The 17,571-nt window shown below is 42.5% G+C and overlaps 1 protein-coding gene across 1 annotated transcript in view; it reads right to left on the reverse strand.

Moving 5' to 3' along the window:
* Positions 1-9,586: 9,586 nt before the first annotated feature.
* ATP6V0A2 (ATPase H+ transporting V0 subunit a2) overlaps positions 9,587-17,571 on the reverse strand; it is a gene marked incomplete in the record, with an annotated part of 78,906 nt that continues 70,921 nt past the window's right edge. The window contains 2 exon segments of the mRNA XM_077461855.1: positions 9,587-10,956; positions 11,557-11,731. Coding sequence (XP_077317981.1) covers positions 10,854-10,956; positions 11,557-11,731 — 278 coding nt within the window.

A 17,571-nucleotide genomic window follows, 5' to 3' on the forward strand; every position in this document is an offset into this window, starting at 1 on the left:
GTTTTTGTTATGAATTTTGAGCACTTAAATGGGTATCGGTGTTATGACAGCACTATATAACATTTAATTTATTTTAAGCACTTTGACAGCGCAACACTACTTTTAGTTTACTGTATTTTTTTTTTTTTTTTTTTAAGCACAGATCGCTGCATTATTGTCACTTACGGGTCCGTGGCGTGGCTCTACGGTGAGTGTATACATTTTATAAACTTTATTTATGGATATTGAGTAAAAAAAAATACTACACTAGCTACTTCCCTTTGGTTTGCCCTGGTTTATGCTTATTTGGGGTATGAGAGAAATTGGTTGGCAGCTTTGTTTTCCAAAGCTTTCTGGTGAGTGCGGAGAGATTTGTACATGGTGGAGTTGGATGAAGATAGAAATCACCTTATATTTTATTTCATTCTATATGGACACTGGTTTTGGGTCACTATTGAGACCACTGGACTTTTATTGTTTCATTTTGTATCTATTATACATTGTTACGGCACATACTGTAAAACATGAATGTTAGTCTTCGCGTTTTAAAGGGCTAGCGCCTCCTTTTATATTTTGTATTATAAATGTAGACATGCTGCATTATTATTTATTTTTTTGCAGCATACAAACACCTAATACACATCAATAATTACATGAAAGTTAAAAAAACAAACAGAAATAGAAAACAGTGTTTTTAACAGCTCATTACAGGACACGTTTGCACATAATAATGTGTGGTGTGAACAAACCCATAACCTGGCCCTTACAGTGCCTTGCGAAAGTATTCGGCCGCCTTGAACTTTTCAACCTTTTGCCATATTTCAGGCTTCAAACATAAAGATATAAAATTTTACTTTTTTGTGAAGAATCACCAACAAGTGGGACACAATTGTGAAGTGGAACAAAATCTATTGGATTTTTGAAACTTTTTTAACTAATAAAAAAATTAAAAGTGGGGCGAGCAAAATTATTCAGCCCCCTTGCGTTAATACTTTGTAGAGCCACCTTTTGCTGCGATTACAGCTGCAAGTCGCTTGGGGTATGTCTCTATCAGTTTTGCACATCGAGAGACTGAAATTCTTGCCCATTCTTCCTTGCAAAACAGCTCGAGCTCAGGGAGGTTGGATGGAGAGCGTTTGTGAACAGCAGTTTTCAGCTCTTTCCACAGATTCTCGATTGGATTCAGGTCTGGACTTTGACTTGGCCATTCTAACACCTGGATAAGTTTATTTGTGAACCATTCCTTTGCATATTTTGCTGTATGTTTGGGATCATTGTCTTGTTGGAAGATAAATCTCCGTCCCAGTTTCAGGTCTTTTGCAGACTCCAACAGGTTTTCATCCAGAATGGTCCTGTATTTGGCTGCATCCATCTTCCCCTCAATTTTAACCATCTTCCCTGTCCCTGCTGAAGAAAAGCAGGCCCAAACCATGATGCTGCCACCACCATGTTTGACAGTGGGGATGGTGTGTTGAGGGTGATGAGCTGTGTTGCTTTTACGCCAAACATATCGTTTTGCATTGTGGGCAAAAAGTTCGATTTTGGTTTCATCTGACCAGAGCACCTTCTTCCACATGTTTGGTGTGTCTCCCAGGTGGCTTGTGGCAAACTTTAGACGAGACTTTTTATGGATATTTTTGAGAAATGGCTTTCTTCTTGCCACTCTTCCATAAAGGCCAGATTTGTGCAGTGTACGACTGATTGTTGTCCTATGGACAGACTCCCCACCTCACCTGTAGTTCTCTGCAGTTCATCCAGAGTGATCATGGGCCTCTTGGCTGCATCTCTGATCAGTCTTCACCTTGTCTGAGCTGAAAGTTTAGAGGGACGGCCAGGTCTTGGTAGATTTCCAGTGGTCTGATACTCCTTCCATTTCAAAATGATCGCTTGCACAGTGCTCCTTGGGATGTTTAAAGCTTGGGAAATCTTTTTGTATCCAAATCCGGCTTTAAACTTCTCCACAACAGTATTACGGACCTGCCTGGTGTGTTCCTTGGTCTTCATGATGCTCTCTGCGCTTTCAACAGAGCCCTGAGACTATCACAGAGCAGGTGCATTTATACAGAGACTTGATTACACACAGGTGGATTCTATTTATCACCATCAGTCATTTAGGACAACATTGGATCATTCAGAGATCCTCGCTGAACTTCTGGAGAAAGTTTGCTGCACTGAAAGTAAAGGGGCCGAATAATTTTGCACGCACCACTTTTCAGTTTTTTATTTGCTAAAAAAGTTTAAAATATCCAATAGATTTCATTCTACTTCACAATTGTGTCCCACTTGTTGGTGATTCTTCACAAAAAATTAAAATTTTATATCTTTATGTTTGAAGCCTGAAATGTGGCAAAAGGTTGAAAAGTTCAAGGGGGCCGAATACTTTCGCAAGGTACTGTATATTGGTCAAAGGGCACTAGTATTTTCAGGGTTCCAGGTCAGTGACTCAAATATCAATAGGAAAATAGGATCTTTGACTTACCAGTAAAATCCATTTCTTTAAATACAGTACAGGACACAGCCACTTAGCTACTGGGCACTTGTATCCCCTTCCTGCCCAGGCCAATTTCCAGCTCTGTCATACGTTGAGCAATGACTATTGTGCTGTCATGCAACACTGTACCCATATGAAGATTTTTTTTTTCACAATTATAGATTTTTTTGGTGCCATTTAATCACCATGGACGCCCTCCTGGCAATGTAAGATGACTACAGCACGGGTGGGAACTGGTTAAATCATTAAGACTGGAACATCCAAAAGGAGTTTAATTGGTCGGTGGACAGTACAACAACTAATGCCAACAGGCCCACAAAACACAGGTCAATAAGGGCGCAAGACTCACAGAGCAGTTTGTATTACCTTACACATCAAGCTGGCATCAGAGGAGGTTTGAACAGTCACCTGGTAGACCTGGTGTTCCAAAAGAGGCCCAGATGGCAGCCTTGCAATTTGAGAAACAGATGCCTTATGCTGAAAGACCCATGAAGCATTCACATATTAGAATGTGCCCTAAAAGAGAAGAGGGGAGCCCTACACCTCAAACTGCAGGCTTTGAAGATAACTTCCACCAAGCAATGGTGAAGCTTTTTGCAGGGAACAGTCCAAATTTCCAACGCACACATTTTTAATGAATTATGGAGGAATTTTCTTAGTCTGTATTCTGAGCAGCCGCTAGGGTTCATTTTATGGATATGGCTTGTAGGCTGAGTTGCTGACGAACGGCATTGGGGCTGTAACCTAGCAAATATGTCATTTAATTTCAATAGGCCAAGCTCCACACTATTTAAGAATGCTAACATAGTAACCTGGTTACGCAATCCAACCTCACATCCGGTCCTTCTGGTTGTCGGCGGTTAACGGTGGAACGCACGCCAAGGAACCATTATACGCAGAGCGGATTTTCCATCCTAATACGAGCACAATAGCCCGAGTCCCGGGCATAGGCACCTCCAAATGTAATCAGCCATTTGCCATTTGTTTTTATTAATTTTATTTTAATAAATGGGATTACACTATTTCGATCTTTGCATCCTTTTTATATAATACTCCGGTTACCTATATTGGTGGAGAGGGGGTGGTTATTCCCTACACGGTCCATTCCGGTTATGGCAGCAAGTGATTTCTTGCACAAGGCTTATTTGACCTTTTTAAAGGACAACAACTTCTGGTAAGGAGACATCCATTCCAGAGCACATTTGGGTGTACAGTGCAGTCAGTGGAGGTGGTCCATCTACATAGCGGAAGCAGAACGTCTTCACATGTTCATTTGCACTTTGGAATAGAATTTGCACAGAGACCTTTTTTCTTTATGATTGAAGACAATATATGTTCAGGACTTGTAAAGCACTTATGACTGCACTTTTTCAATTGTTAAGCACTAATTATATATATTCTTATGTAAAGTTGATGCATTTTGTGGTTTTGGGCGATTCTAACTCATTTTTGCCAACATATATTTGTTGCGAGCATAATATTTATCACTGTTAAGCGGTAATATTTATTTAGTTAATCAGCGTCCTTCATCATATTTGCCACATTCTTGGAATGGGCTCTCTAAAAAGTTTTGGGTGCTGCAGCATCCACCTGCTGGATGCTGCAGCATACACGACACAGCGTAAATATTCGCCTACACACCACGGATCTTCAATGAAATCCAAATGGCTTTTATTGAAAAAAGATCACATAAGAAATCATGTATTGCAACATTTCCGAAACATTGCACTACACTGTGATATGACCTTTCTTTAATAACAACTGTTTGGATTATTCTTGGGATGCTTTATAGAAGGGCATAAGGAAAGAAGGTCAATATCTTAATTAAGGTGGAGGACATTGATTACCTTCAGGAGAAAGGAGGCCATAGGCAACACCTAGAAAGGCTAACTTAAAGACTCTCCAAGCAGAGGTGATAGCCACATAAAGGGTTAACTTGCGCATAAGATCAGACATGGGAATATCTCTAAAGAGCCACGAAATCCAGACTGAGATTCCAGAGAAAAAAAGGGGAGTGAATAAGGAGAGAGATGTGAGTTGCTCTCTGAAGAAAGGCCGTAACTAGAGGGTGAGATGCCAAATGTCTCTGAAACAGAACAGCCAAGGCAGAGGATTTGTCCCTCAGTACTCCTCAAGCTCAAATGTTGATCCAGACCAGACTGGAGGGCAGACAAAATACATAATACTAAATACTTTATCAGTTTCGCACCAACAACATAGACCTTCCAGGTGTGATGAATGACTTCATGAGAAGTCATCCCTGTCAAAGTGTGACGGCACTGAAAGCTGAAAATTGGCCTGGGCAGGGAGGGGGTAAAAGTGCCCTGTAGGCAAGTGGTTAAAGGGTGACATTTTTACTGTCAAGTTTGAAAAGTTTAATACTTTGTAAATGAATAGTTTCTTCAATTCTTGATTCCTGATTGTTTAACATATAAATTAATACTATTGACGAAACAGTAATAAATGAGGCGAGAGTATCAATTCAATTCAGGGTAAACCTGTCTCAACCATCCATGTCACTGGTCCCCATTGAGGGTCCAGGCTTCATCCATCAAAAGGTGGGCAGACCTCCCAAAGGCCTTCAGTGTGTGGGTTCCATAAGGATGGACGATGACCCTAGACCTGTATCGCACCCTGCATCTAACACCACATGTTGCACTAGATACTGAGGTGAGCAAGCAAGATCAAGTGCCTGAAGCAACATTACAGGCCATCTCCACAGTGCGGGGTTTGGGTGCAGTTCAAGGTTTTGCTCAGTTTGCACTAATTCTTTGTTGATTGGCATGAAACAGTGAGGAGTTGATTTAGGAATACAAATTAAAATAAACAAACTAGTTAAATGGTTTGTTACCCCATCATTTCAAATTACTGATATGCCTCAAGTACCATGTAGTAACATAGTTACATAGTAAATGAGATTGAAAAAAGACACAAGTCCAACCTATGTGTGTGATTATATGTCAGTATTAGCTTGTATGTCCCTGTATGTTGTGGTCATTCAGGTGCTTATCTAAATAGTTTTTTAAAAACTATTGATGCTCCCCTGCTGAGACCACCGCCTGGGGAAGGGAATTCCACATTCTTTCCGCTCTTACACTCAGAACCATCTATGCAGTTTAAGGTTAAACCTCTTTTCTTCAAATTTTAGTGATTGGCCACGTGTCCTATTAAACTCCCTTCTGCAAAAAAGTTTTATCCCTATTGTGGGATGCCCAGTATGGAATTTGTAAATTTAAATCATATCCCCTCTCAAGTGTCTCTTCTCCAGAGAGAATAAGTTCAGTGCTTGCAACCTTTCTTCATAACCAATATCCTCCAGACTCTTTATTAGCTTTGTTGTCCTTCTTTGTACTCGCTAAATTTCCAGTGCATCCTTCCTGAGGACTGGTGCCCAGAACTGGACAGCATACTCCAAGTCAGGCCGGACCAAAGTCTTGTAGAGTGGAAGAATTATTGTTTTATCTCTGGAGTTAATACCCTTTTTAATGCATGCCAATATTCTGTTTGCTTTGTTCAGATCTTCTTGCAAGGTTTCCACATCCTGCGGAGAAGTCATTGCCCTGCTTTACTTAGTGTCATCCGCAAATACAGAGATTGAACTGTTTACCCCATCCTCCAGGTCGTTTATGAATAAATTAAACATGATTGATCCCAGCACAGAACCCTGGGGGACCCCACTTCCCACCGCTGACCATTCTGAGCATTCCCCATTTATCACCACCCTCTGAACTCGCCCTTGTAGCCAGTTTTCAATCCATGTACTCACCCTATGGTCCATGCCAACGGACCTTAGTTTGTACAGTAAACGTTTATGGGGAACTGTGTCAAATGTTTTTGCATAATCCAGATACACCATGTCTACGGGCCTTCCTTTATCTAGATGGCAGCTTGCCTCCTCATAGAAGGTTAATAGATTGGTTTGGCAAGAACGATCCTTTATGAATCAATGCCGATTACTACGAATGATACGGTTTTCATTACTAAAATTTTGTATATAGTCCCTTATCCTCCCCTTCAAGAGCTTGCATACTATTGATGTTAGGCTAACTGGTTTGTAATTCCCAGGGATGTATTTTAGCACTTTAAATATTTGTGCTACATTGGCTTTTCTCCAATCAGCTGGTACCATTCCAGTCAGTAGACTGTCAGTAAAAATTAGGAACAATGGTCTAGCAATCACTTGACTGAGTTCCCCAAGTACCCTCGGGCACAAGCCATCTGGTCCTGGTGATTTATTAAATGTTAAATTTCCCAAGTCTATTTCTAATTCTGTCCTCCGTTAGCCATGAGGGTGCTTCCTGTGATGTGTCATGAGGACAATCACTACAGTTTTGGTTACTGACACCCCCCCCCCCCCCCGATTCCCTCATGAAGACTGAGAAGAATAAATTCAATACCTACTCCATCTCCCCATCCTTTGTAACCAGATGTTCTTCCTCATTCTTTATGGGGCCAGTATGGTCTGTCCTCCTTTTTTGCTCTCCTCCGCTATGTGTCTTTCGTGTTCCATCTTAGCCGTCCTAATTGCACCCTGTTGCATTCTTTGTAAAGTCTGAATGCTGATGATGATCCCTCAGCCTTGTATTTTTTGAAGGCCTTGTATGAAAAAGTTTTTTGCTTTGTTTGAAATCCCTGGTGGTTTTGCCAGTCCCTCTGCTTTGCCGTTTTAAACTAACCACACTAAGCAGAACACACCGTAGTCAGTTCTCCAGTTGTGCTGGGAACTCATCCGGCTCTCCTGCAGTGATCAGACTTGTCCTCACATGCCCCCCCCCCACAGCCTTTCACTGGGAGGATTAGCGTGCTGTTGCTTTTCCTCTACCCAGCTTGTATGCAGCTGAGAACAGAGGGCATGTAATCGCTTATAAAAAAAAAAAAGGTATTTAGAAATTGAAATGAAAGGTAAACATTTGTGTATAGATGTAAAAAATAAAAGAATTATATATATATATATATATATATATATATATATATAAATTTATAATTTTTTTTTTTTTTTTAACTGCATGGTTTGTTTGACAAGGTGATCATTTATAATCACTTTAAGCATATGATTTCTTTGTAAGGGAGGCATGGTTTATCATCTTTCTTACTTCCCAACACCCATAAACTTACAGGTAGACAGACTTCTGAAACAATGCCCCAAGTATATGTATTTGTTGTAGAATTGTGACATCGTTATCACCCCTGACTTAGAAACCAATGCTATATAAATTGTGCAGTAACATCATTACTTGGCATTTTAGCATACAAGAGTAATGCAGGACCCCTTTGTCAAGCATGTCATCACATGCCTGATGAAGGGGTCCTGCGTGACTCCGAAAAGTTGCACTCTCCTTGTGTTGTGACCATGCAATAAATTACCCGTTTGGACACTATTTATGTCATTCCATGGTGTGCTGGCAAATATCTTCAGTGTGACTTGAACCAGTATCTAGCTGGTTGTTGCTGCAGCACCCAAACTCGAGAGCTCATCCAGGAATGTGTGTGATGGGAATATGAAGTATTAGCATACAAGAGGGTAATCTTGCATACTTTTTTTTATTTCTATATTACAGTTAGTCCTCGGGTTACAAACAAGGTAGGTGCCGTAGGTTTATTCTTAAGTTGAATTTGTATGTATGTTGAAATGGGTATATTTGGAAGTGTAACTCCAATCAAAAAAATATTTTTGACGTTTTGGACAGCACGATTGCTGACAGGTCCACTGGACAGCAGGTGGCAGCATACAGTGAGCAGCAATATGGCCACCTGGTAGTTTCTGGGAACAGCGTGACGTCATGCTGCCTCCATTCTTATGTACGAGACATATATTAGCTGGATGTTTGTAACCTGGGGACTGCCTGTAGTCTGTTTATAGAGTCTCAGCATCTCTAATAGTTTTTATGGTAATGCAAATTCTGATAACTGATGAACACAACTTCCTCCATCACATCTATACCATTGTTTTGGCATAGTGGTTGTACAAAACTGCATCTGACCTCGTGTTAAAAAGGCGCTGAAAATACATCACTACCCACTGTTACCAGTCATCTACAGCAGGGGTTGACAAATTTGCTTGGAATCTAGGAGCCAGCTAAAAATGTTAGGAGCCAGGTCCGTGACGGCGATCTGGACCTGTCCCTGGCCTGACATGGAGACGAGTGAGGGGAAGATAGCCCCCAGCCCCCCACATATGAGATCACCTCTCATTGGACACACCGCTCAAATGCTAAATGGCCGCTGTGATTGGTCATTTAGCATGATCTGTGATTGGCTGTATCCAAGGGACACGGCCAACACAGAACTTCCCCGATGCTCGCCCATGGCGGCGTGCAGAGGGGAAGTAAACAGGAGGATGTCTAGGGACACCCTCCCGGCAATTGGTGTCCGCGCTGTAGACATCTTTCGTCTATAGCGCGGGCACGAAGTGGTTAACAAAAGAATGTGACTATTATTTCCGACATATTCCCGCTCATTTACTGCCATTTCCCTGCTAAGGGTTCGATCAGGTTTGCCTGAAAAACTGACAGGTGAACCTGATCAGACAGCCCTTGTGAAAGGGGTCAAGCAGGGAGGATTACAAATAATATTAAATTAATAAATAAATTAATAAATTTAATAATATATATATATATAATATAATGAGAAGCCATTTACCAGCCACCACACTCACCGTTGGGCAAAAAACAGGCAGGGGAGCTTCACTCCATTAGGAATTAGCATTATTGGAATAGGGTGTAATTTCTACATCCACCACAAGATGGCGCCATACTACCGAAAGATTTTAGAAGGCCGCAAAGCCGCGGCCTCAATTACTGGCCGGCGCGGCCCGATGGAATTGCGCGGCGGAGTTCGGGGTCCAAATGGAGACAGGATACCCCAGCAGCGTTGCCCCAGTCGCCAGGACACGAAATCTAGGCGCAAATGCGACCTGGCGACCGGGGTTTGTCGAGCCCTGATCTACAGTGCCTTTCTTTAAATGTTACTTGTTAAAATAGATCTCTCTGCTTCATCATGAGAACACGGTACTTGTTTATACTATATACTTTATTATAGTATGAAACCTAACTACCCCAACTTATATGTCAGTTTAACTTTTCAAAGAAATGCCACAAATTGAATGACAGAAAAACATTAAAAGTGTCAAAACTGATTAAGTATTTATTTTTTGTAACATATCATTTACAAAGTCCCCAAATGAAAAGGAAATAAATTTAAATAAAAGAATGCAAATGTCAAAAAATGTTAATGTTGCACAAGCAACATACATAGTTGCAGACATCTGATTATTTGTCCACCTTAGTAGGAAGATTCAAATTTAAAAATACTGTACATCTGAATTATGTTACATCTTTTTAACCTTATTACAAATATATAACACAGCATTCATATCTCATTATCAGCTTAAATTATCAAAGAATTAGTATAATTAACGTTTTACCACTGACATTTTTAATATTAGAAATTTGAGAGTTCTTTTTACATTTTGATACCTTTCAAAGCTTTTATAATACAGTTTGTAAGGAGGATAAAGCACACAAATTCATCTGTCAATGAGCATAGAATACTTCTTAAGAGGTAGGAAATTGTAGGCGAAACGAATCAAAAATAATTCTTACTTTCTCACATTAACAGTAGTTGTACAACGTGTTAACCCTTTAGCTTAGAATTTTTTTCAAAGGATTTCTAGGCAGTTAACACTTAAAAATACATTAATCTAGACTGGGATACAGCAGGAAAGGGTTTGTTAGCTTTTTTTTCTTGAAGTCTTCATCTGACCTAGTGTCTCAATGACACCCTCTACAATGGGATAACTTAAAACATTACAGCAACCCTTTTATGAATATGTAAATTGACAAAACAAATACTTGCAAAAAGAATGTAAATACCTACTCTGCTCAAAAGGAATCACCCTGCAACTTCTGCCTGGAAACCAACACTCCTGAGCCCCTCAGTGCTCAATGGTTCCTCCCGCTAATCTGCACATCACAGTGAGAGCTGTGGCGGACTCAGGAAATCAACACGCCAGGAAGTGTCAGTTCTGTAGAAAGACTTTGGGGCACAATTACTCTTTATCCAAGTGTGTTTCGATGATGTGGGCAACAGGAAAGATGGGTGTTTACAGTCTGCATTTTAAGAATATGTATTTTGACTATTTTCATATTCAGAGGCCTAATTCTTCTTTACCCAATGACAGCAGGACAGGAACTAAGAGGAAATATCACCAAAAAGGATAGTAATAAAAACAGATGTTCCCACCCCTTCCCACTGCATCCAAAACGAAGAAAAAATTTTGTCTGGAATTTTGTTTACCTAGCTTTTTTTCATAAAGCAAGATAAAATGGCACCAGATGGTTCTTATTTATACAAAATCTGCTTGTATAATAAAAGAAGCATAAGTCTATGGAAAGTATTCTTTGTCCAGATGGAGAGACATGTGCTTAAAAGAGAAAGGTGTAAATTTGTATCCTGCACCAGAATAAAACTTGTTCTGGAATTCCACCCTGTAAATAAAGAAAATATTGTTCTGTTAATCGCTTTTCTTTGCATGAAGAAGTACATCACATGTTCAAAAGCTACCAATAGCTCATGATTAAATATGGTATACAAATGATAAACGCTATAGATATAACCAGTCAGAATTAGCCATATAAGGAAATCAATATTTTGTACTTTAATTCTCCAGCTAACACTTTTTTAGAATAGGAAAGGCAAAGTAAAAGTTACATTAGAACCTGTGTCAGGCTTTTATTGTTGTCTGTGTCCCTGGGGAGAGATTCAGATTCTTCACTCTGTTTGTCCTGGAGATTATGGTCACTTAGAAAGTGATAAGAAATTCAAAAATGTCTCCTAATTTTAGACAAAATTTCCACTTTCCCCATTGTGTCTTTCGGACAGGAAGTGAAGGGAAATCTTCCCAAAAAGAAACAGCAAAAATAGCCCAGCAAATGTAAGACTAAGTGACCCCTAGCCCCCTGATTACTTCAGTAAAGGCTCCTTCTATGTTTCTAACATCACAGATACATTTTTAGCTGCAAATGTTTAAAACAATATGCATGAACAACTGTCTAGACACCAAAAATAGATTTTTTAAAGCGACTCACCAGTGTAAACGGATTGCATGTAGGAAGGCAGAAAGTCCCTCCATGACAAGAAGAATGAAAATGGTCAATGATATGAATGCAGCTGTAGCTAGTACCAGAAAAAATGCGCCAATAATGGAGTATGGCATATGAAGGCCCATCCTCAATACCATTGTCCACAACACTTCAGATAGTTCTGCAATTTAAAAATGTGAAAATAGGTAAATGAATCACTGTCAATGCATAACTTGCAAAAACTGAACACAGAAGGTCCAACTCCACTAAAACCCATATTTTAAGTGAACATGCCAACCCCAATCTTAAAAGGTTTCAGGGACAGGTTAAGGTCGGTATAGTACTTTTTGGTACTTTTCTCAATTTTGTTATTATGGCTTTTATTGTGATAGCATCTCTAATGCATGGGTTTTAAGGGTGGTATGTCATTAGGGCTGCAAATATAATTTTTCTTGATGCCTTCTCCTTGATTTCTAACCTTCAAATCTTTTGGTCTCCCAGTGAAACATTGTGGATCTTCTCCTGGTCCTTCAGGTATTTCAGGGTTGTATTACCTTCCCCTGACCCCGAAGTACCTGAAGGTCCACAAGATGTCATGGGGCACACCTGGATATTTGAGGGTTAGAAAGCAAAGAGAAGGCATCAAGAAAAATTCTATTTTGCAGCCCTGAAGACATCCTGCAAAGTATCAAAAGATAGGATTTTTTTGTACTCGCCGTAAAATCCTTTTCTCAGTAATTCACCGACTGACACAGTTCCTCTCTTAGCCATTGGGTTGTTACACCACCTTTAGGAGAGGACTAGGCATAACATGTTATGAAAAACACAGAACTTTTAGTTCCGCCCAACCCCTCAGCCTGCCATGCAGCCTCCGTATGTCAACAAGCAGTAGAATGTAAAGAAAAATTGGAGGGGTGGGTGCTGTGTCACTCTGTGAATTACAGAGAAAAGGATTTTATGGCGAGTACAAAAAAATCCTATATTCACCGACTGACACAGCTCCTCTCTTAGCCATTGGGACGTCCCCAAGCAGTGCCAAAACGAGGGGTGGGAAAATAGCATAATAACTTCATCCACCATGGCATGTGGGAACTAGTATAAACTTTACCCACAAAAACGACAGTGTGTGGAATAACCACCACCAAAAATAGGGTTCTCCTCAACAGAGAGACTCTACCCTCAAACCGCACCAAACCTGTGGTAGCAAATGCAACAGTGCATTAACTTAAAGGTACTGCGTTGTTACCCAAAAAAAACAAACAGGAATTTTTTTTATGTGCAATTGCAATTATACAGCTGCCTGCAAAACTTTGCAGCTAAAACAGGCATCAGCCGATGCACTGATATCTACCTTGTAGAATTTTGTAAAGGTATGAACAGACGACCAGGTCGCCGCTTTACACAATTGAGCAACAGACAATTGATGTCGGAAGGCCCAAGACGTTCCGATTGCACTTGTGGAGTGGGCCGTGAACGGAAAGGGGGGCACCTGCCCCTTCAAGGCGTATGCTTGTACTACAATCTGTCTGATCCACCTGGAAATGGTGACAGACAAGACTGCCATGCCTTTCTTCAGACCAGCCACTGAAACAAACAGGGAGTCTGACTTCCGGAAGGGAGCCGTGGCAGACAAATACACTCTCAGAGCCTGGACCACATCCAGGGAATGGAGGGCTACCTTCTTAGGATGCGTCGGCTTAGGACAGAGAGATAGTAACACAATGTCTTCATTGATGTGAAACGCCGAAACCACCCTTGGTAGAAAAGAAGATTGCGGACGCAACACTGCCTTATCTTTGTGGATAACCAGGTAGGGCGACTTGAAGGACAAGGCCGTCAGTTTCCAAACCCTCCTGGCTAATGTAATGGCCACTAGAAAGACCACTTTCTGGGAAAGAGTCAACAGAGGGATCTCTCTGATATTTTCAAACGGCGGTTTTTGCAGCGCAGATAACACCAGGTTCAGATCCCATGGGGGTAACGGTGGACAGACCGGAGGAACTGCATGCCGCACCCCTTGAACAAAAGTGCTCACTATAGAGTGAGAGGCCAGGAGTCACTGAAAAAAAAGACAGCCAAAGCTGATATTTGACCTTTGATGGTGCTCAAAGCCAACTTCTGGTCTACTCCTTGCTGAAGAAACAGCAGGACCCTGGATATAGAAAAGGAGCGCGGATGCCATCCTTTCTCCTCACACATGGAGATGTAGGCCTTCCAGGTACGATGATATATCTTCTGAGATGAAGATTTCCATGCCCTCAGCATAGTTGGGATCACCGAGTCCGAAAGAATCCGGTTCCTCAACACCTGGCTCTCAATAGCCATGCCGTTAAAACCAGCGATGGTAAAGCAGGATGGAGAATAGGACCTTGAGACAAAAGGTCTTCTCGTAACGGCAGTTGCCAAGGAGCGTCTACTACCAGGCGCACTAGGTCTGCATACCAGGGACGCTGAGGCCAATCAGTATTACTGGGATCCCCTCGGCCTCTACTCTGCGATGTAGATGTGGTAACAGTTTCAGTGGAGGAAAGGCATAAATCAGCTGGTACTGATCCCATGGAGCCACCAGCGCGTCCGACTCGTCTGCCCACGGATCTCGTCCTGGACACGAATTTCGGCACCTTATGATTGAGACGGGAGACCAGAAGATCCACGTCTGGTGTGCCCCACCGCAGGCACAGTAGCCTGAACACCTCCGGATGCAACTCCCATTCTCCTTGGTGCAGCATCTGGCGACTTAGATAGTCCGCCTGCCAGTTCTCCACTCCCGGGATGTAAATGGGCGATGGGGCCAGTACATTTCGCTCTGCCCACCAAAGTATGTGAGCGACCTCCCGTGCGGTGGCCAAGCTTCTTGTTCCTCCTTGGTGATTGACGTATGCCACAGCTGTGGCATTGTCTGACTGGATCCTGATCGGACACCCTTGCAGTCTTATTGACCATGTGGAGAGGCATAGCGTGATCGCTCTCAGTTTGAGCAGATTGATCGGCAACTTGGATTCCTCCGCCGACCAGAGGCCCTGGGTCGACTGAACTCCCATTACTCCACCCCAGCCTGATAGGCTGGTGTCCGTTGTGATCACTGTCCATTTCAGAGGTAGGAACGACTTCCCAGACTGAAGTGCCGGGGACCTCAGCCACCAGAAAGGGAATACCTGACTAACTGGCTCACCTGAATCTGGCGATCCAGGGACAATGGAGATTTGTCCCATTTTGTCAAAATCTCCTTCTGCAGGACTCTGGTGTGGAACTGGGCATACGGTACTGCCTCGAAGGAGGCCACCATGAGTCCCAGGACTCGCATGCAGAAGCGTAGCGTCGACCACTTGCGGTTCATCAGCAGTTTCACCGCAGCTCTGAGAGTCTGCAGCTTGTCTGAAGGGAGAAACACTCTCGCTTCCATGGAGTCCAGCAGTGAGCCTAGGTACTCCAAACGCCGAGTCGGTATGATCACCGACTTCTTTAGGTTCAACAGTAGGGGTGCAACAGATCGTCACCCCGCTCAGATTGGCACATGCCGCACTCCGCGGTCTCGGCCTTAGGAAAGGCTGCAGCTTCAGCCTAGCTCCGAAACGGTGGCCTTCTTTCTACACCCAGGCTGTTTACACTGTGATCACTCCGATGGAGCGATCACTTGTAAACAAACCGGCGTCATGTCATGACGCCGATTCCTCTCTCCTCTTGCTGTACTAATCTGTACAGTGGAGGGGAGAGATCCAGAGATGGAAGCAGCCATCCCTCCATACCCTGCGATACCCAGCCAATACTCAGCCATGCTCAGCCGTACCCAGCCATGCTCAGCCAATACTACAGTGGGGGAGATTGTGGATATTACAGTGGGGACTATATGGTGGTGGAATTTTCACAGGTTTTTGCAAATTAAATTATGATTTGCTGATCCGAAAAATGATCCGATCCGTGACTCTGATCCAAGGAACGATCCGATTTGTGAGTTTTTTGATGCGTTGCACCCCTATTCAACAGCCACCCAAATTCCTGCAGGGTCTGCATGATGATCGCCACATCCTCCTCTAACTCTGAAGCGGAAGATGCTCTCAGGAGGAGATCGTCTAGGTATCCCACAATCGCGATCCCGCATTGCCATATGAACACCAAAACAGGAGCCAATACCTTGGTAAAGACTCGGGAGGCTGATGCCAAACCAAAAGGGAGAGCCACAAACTGGTAGTGGGCTTCCCGACTGCGAATCGCAGAAACTTTGGTCCTTCAGCGGTTGTCTTGTTGGGCTGGGGGAGCTTGGTCGAAGCTCCGGGCGGACGAAAAGGCCGTTTGTGATTTGAAAATGAGGGCCCTTGCCTACGGCATGGCTCCTTAGCCTACCTGGCCCATGGGAGTAGTGTACTCTTATCACCTGTGTCATTTTTAATGATGTCATCCAAAGAGGCTCCAAAGAGCCGGTTGCCAAGGAAGGGAAGATCCGTCAGGGCTTTTTTGGATGCCTGGTCAGCAGACCAGCATTTTAACCAAATCAGGCGCCTCAGCACCACTGCTGACACTGAAGCCCTGGATAACAGAGGGAGAGTATCCAGGGCCACGTCACAAACGTACTTCAGGCTTTGCACTAGTTGGTCTGCTAGTTCCACGCAGACAGGAGAAGCCTGTTCTCTCAATTTGCAATATATCATCAATTTACCTCTGTTGCAGAAGAGAAAAGGCTTTCTATTTGTCCTCAGACAGGCCTTACCTCAGCCTTCAGTTTGTGTTGAGAAATTGCTTCCTTTGACCTGTTCCTTAGGTCGGGAAAACGTAAGAGTCTGGAAGTAGTTCACTAGCTGACATCATTAACACACACCCTGCATCTGCCCTCCACCTCCAGGAGATTGCTCCTACCCACCTCTGTAGCTTCATACTTTCCCAATACACTCATCAGTCAGCACTTTTCTCACTGAATTCATAGCCTGTGGTTTATTTTCTTTTATACTTTTTTTTGCATAAATCGTTAATTTGGCAGAGTGCACAGGAGCTGAGCGAACACATAAAATATGTGGTGCAAAGCTGTAGCATTGAAAATAGGAGTACTGTGTCCCTGGAAGTCTGTAAAGCTCACACCATACACAATACATTGCCTGTATCCAATTAGGCAGGCCCTTGCACTACATAGCTGGTAGTAGATCTAAGGGAGATGGTACAAAGTGATTGGATAGATGGTGTGTCCTCCTATTATATAGTTTTGGTAGATCTAAAGGAGATTGTACAGAGATTGTACAACCATATTGTATAGCGTATAGCCACCGTTCTACACTGAAAATGAACTAGTCGCTCTTTTGGTACCATTACTTGTTAATGCCACCCCAAATGCAGGAGGCAAACGCACATTTTGACATACCAGAAAAACCGATGAAAAATGAAAAACCGAGCACCAAAGCAGCAAATTGCACAGTAAAAAAAAAGTGCAAACTGCATCACGCCAAAATGTTCAATTAGCTACTTTGCCATGTGTAGGGTAGCTCATTGAAATTAATGGGCTGTCCCATGCATGTTGCAAGAAAAAAAAAAAATGCACTCCCAGTATGCGAGGTATGAACGTGCCTGAAAGTGAAATTGGTGTGTTTATACAACAATGAGGCTCCATTCACATTTCCGAATGCCACATGCCGGAAATACACTGCAAACTCACCAAAAAGCGTTCCAAGCAAAAAATCTAAAAAAGTACAGGAGCTTCATTGTCATGCGTAGGGCAGCCTACTCAAGTGAATGGGCTGCCCTATGAGCAATGTGTGGAAACACTCCAAAACGCCCCAAAGAAAAAGAAAGGAAAAGTGCAGACATGTTAGCGGGGCCTGACAGCAGAGTGTCTCTGTCCACTCCTTCCTATGTACTTGTATAAAGTTGGCCATGCACTAAGCAATCTAAATGTATAATGTATGTGCAATTTCCTATATATTTACCAAACCTATGGAATAGGAGGACCCACCTGAACAATCTATTCAAATTGTATCAAAGCAGGCAGGATCTTGCACTACATAACTGATGGTAGATCTAAAAGAGAATGTCATATGC

This window comes from Lithobates pipiens, unplaced genomic scaffold (genome assembly GCF_037356315.1).
Source record: "Lithobates pipiens isolate NorthernLeopardFrog02 unplaced genomic scaffold, aLitPip1_a1.2 Scaffold_3, whole genome shotgun sequence".
Classification (NCBI taxonomy): Eukaryota; Metazoa; Chordata; class Amphibia; order Anura; family Ranidae; genus Lithobates; species Lithobates pipiens.